This window comes from Gadus chalcogrammus, chromosome 1, assembly GCF_026213295.1.
Source record: "Gadus chalcogrammus isolate NIFS_2021 chromosome 1, NIFS_Gcha_1.0, whole genome shotgun sequence".
NCBI lineage: Eukaryota > Metazoa > Chordata > Actinopteri > Gadiformes > Gadidae > Gadus > Gadus chalcogrammus.
The window spans coordinates 21,547,864-21,550,363 of record NC_079412.1 but is presented as its reverse complement, the minus strand read 5'-3'; the positions used below and the strand labels follow the sequence as shown (position 1 = coordinate 21,550,363).

Sequence of the window (2,500 nt, the reverse complement as noted above, 5' to 3'; positions counted from 1 at the left end):
TTAACTCACTATCTTACCAATAATGGATTGGTTACTTAACTCACTAACTCACTACAGAACCAAGGATGGACGGGTAAGTTAACTCACTAACTAACTACAGAACCAAGGAATGATGGGTTAGTTAACTCACTAACTAACTAAGAACCAAGAAGACAGGTGAGCTAACTCACCTACTAACTAACTCACTACAGAACCAAGGATGAATGGGTAAGTTAACTCACTAACTAACTATCTCATTCCAGAACCAAGGATGGACGGGTTAGTTAACACAGTAACTTACTCACTACAGAACCAAGCATGGACGGGTCAGTTAACTCACAAACTAAATAACTGCAGAACCCTGGTAGGACGGGTTAGTTAACTCCCTAACTAAAAACCTAGTCAGTTAGCTTACTAAGAAGTTGACTCCTGGTTGTGGTTAGTTTGTGCCGGCCGAGTCGGTTAACTCCTGGTTGTGGTTAGTTTGTGACGGGCCGGTCGGTTAACCCCTGGTTTTGGTTAGTTTGTGCCGGCCGGGTCGGTTAACCCCTGGTTTTGGTTAGTTTGTGCCAGCCGGGTCGGTTAACCCCTGGTTTTGGTTAATTTGTGCCGGCCGGGTCGGTTAACCCCTGGTTTTGGTTAGTTTGTGCCAGCCGGGTCGGTTAACCCCTGGTTGTGGTTAGTTTTTGCCGGCCAGGGAGGAGGAGCTGCAGCCCATGAACCCGGTCCGCTTCGACCTGATGGAGGACATGGCCATGCTCACCCACCTCAACGAGGCCGCCGTGCTCTTCAACCTGCGCCGCCGCTACAGCATGTGGATGATCTACGTGAGGAACCAGTGGATTAGAACCAGTAGATCACACTACGAACAAGTAGATCCGAAACCAGTGGATTAGAAACCAGTAGATCACAGTGCAAACCAGTAGATCAGAAACCAGTGGATTAGAAACCAGTAGATCACAGTGCAAACCAGTAGATCAGAAACCAGTCGATTCAAACCAGCAGTAGATTCAAACCAGTAGATCACCATACAAACCAGTAGATTCAAATCAGTAGATCACAGTACAAACCAATAGATTATAACCAGTCGATCCCAGTACAAACCATTACATTAGAAACCACCAGTAGATCATAGTAGATACCAGTTGTTTAGAAACCAGTCAATTAGAAATTAGAATATTACTAGTTTAGTTTAATAGATGCAAGTACTAGATAAAGCTAATAATTACTGTATTCTCCTTCCTACTGGACTTTGTTCTGGTTATATATTACTAGGTTAGTCAGTAGAAGACTCGATCTAACCAATGACGTTCTCCTCCTCAGACCTACTCGGGTTTGTTTTGCGTCACGGTCAACCCCTACAAGTGGCTTCCTGTGTACTCTGCTGAGGTGGTCGCCGCCTACAAGGGCCGTCGCCGGGCAGAGGCCCCGCCCCACATCTACTCCATCGCCGACAACGCTTACAGCGACATGCTGAAGAGTGAGTGACCCTCGATCTTCTGGGAGGGGCAGAGGCGGAGCCTGTTGGCAGTAGGACTAAAAAACTGGTCTAAAACAAACTAAAGTGGAATCTATAGTCAGCCCCTTCAAACCAGACAGGGTAAAATACGCAATCTTCTGATGAACTAGCCACTTAGACCTGACGACAATTAAATCACGTCTACGCTGAACCCCCTTGCCTAGAGGCTGTAAGAGGAACTACATGTTAGTCTCTAGTGAACCCCCTAGAGGCCGTTGGAGGTACTACTTGCTAGTCTCTAGTGAACCCCCTAGAGGCCGTTAGAGGAACTACAGCCTATTCTCTTCCACTAAGCCCCCAAACACACAGTATATTGGGTATTTAGGGTGCAGCGATGTGCTAAGGTCAAGGCTCACCGTGTGGTTCTGTACTTTCAGACCGAGAAAACCAATCCATGCTCATCACGTAAGTCAGCATGCTGGAGGAGAGAGGAGCTCATTACTCCCCCAAACCCCTCATTACTCCCCCAAGCCCCTTATTACTCCCCCAAGCCCCTCATCACTCCCCCAAACCTCCCCATACTCCCCAAGCCCCTCATCACTCCCCCAAACCTCCCAATACTCCCCAAGCCCCTCGTTACTCCTCCTCCCACCTCGTTACTCCTCCTCCCACCTCGTTACTCCTCCTCCCACCTCGTTACTCCTCCTCCCACCTCGTTACTCCCCCTCCCACCTCGTTACTCCTCAGCTGCTATCAGTCGTTGTCTTTCTCCTCAGAGGGGAGTCCGGAGCAGGGAAGACGGTCAACACAAAGAGAGTCATCCAGTACTTTGCCATCGTCGCTGCCATGGGAGACACCGTGAAAAAAGGAGTACGTATTTCGCTCCTCCTCTAACTCCTCCTCCATCTCCTTGACCTCCTCCTATGACGCCTCCGACTCCTCCTCCATCTGCTCTTAACCTTCTCTATCTCCTTTATCCTCCTCCTACTCCTCTTTATACGCTAACTCCTCCAGCTCCTCCTCTAGCTCCTCTTATTCCACCTCTATATTCTCCTCAACTCC

The 2,500-nt window shown here is 48.7% G+C and overlaps 1 protein-coding gene across 2 annotated transcripts in view; it reads left to right on the top strand.

The window, feature by feature from the left end:
- LOC130386726 (myosin-7B-like) overlaps positions 1–2,500 on the top strand; it is a 27,728-nt gene that overhangs the window by 2,041 nt on the left and 23,187 nt on the right. For both annotated transcript variants that reach the window (XM_056595736.1, XM_056595735.1), the window contains exons 4-7: positions 663–806; positions 1,303–1,459; positions 1,876–1,903; positions 2,215–2,308. In XM_056595736.1, coding sequence (XP_056451711.1) covers positions 663–806; positions 1,303–1,459; positions 1,876–1,903; positions 2,215–2,308 — 423 coding nt within the window. The remainder of the gene's footprint in view (positions 1–662; positions 807–1,302; positions 1,460–1,875; positions 1,904–2,214; positions 2,309–2,500) is intronic.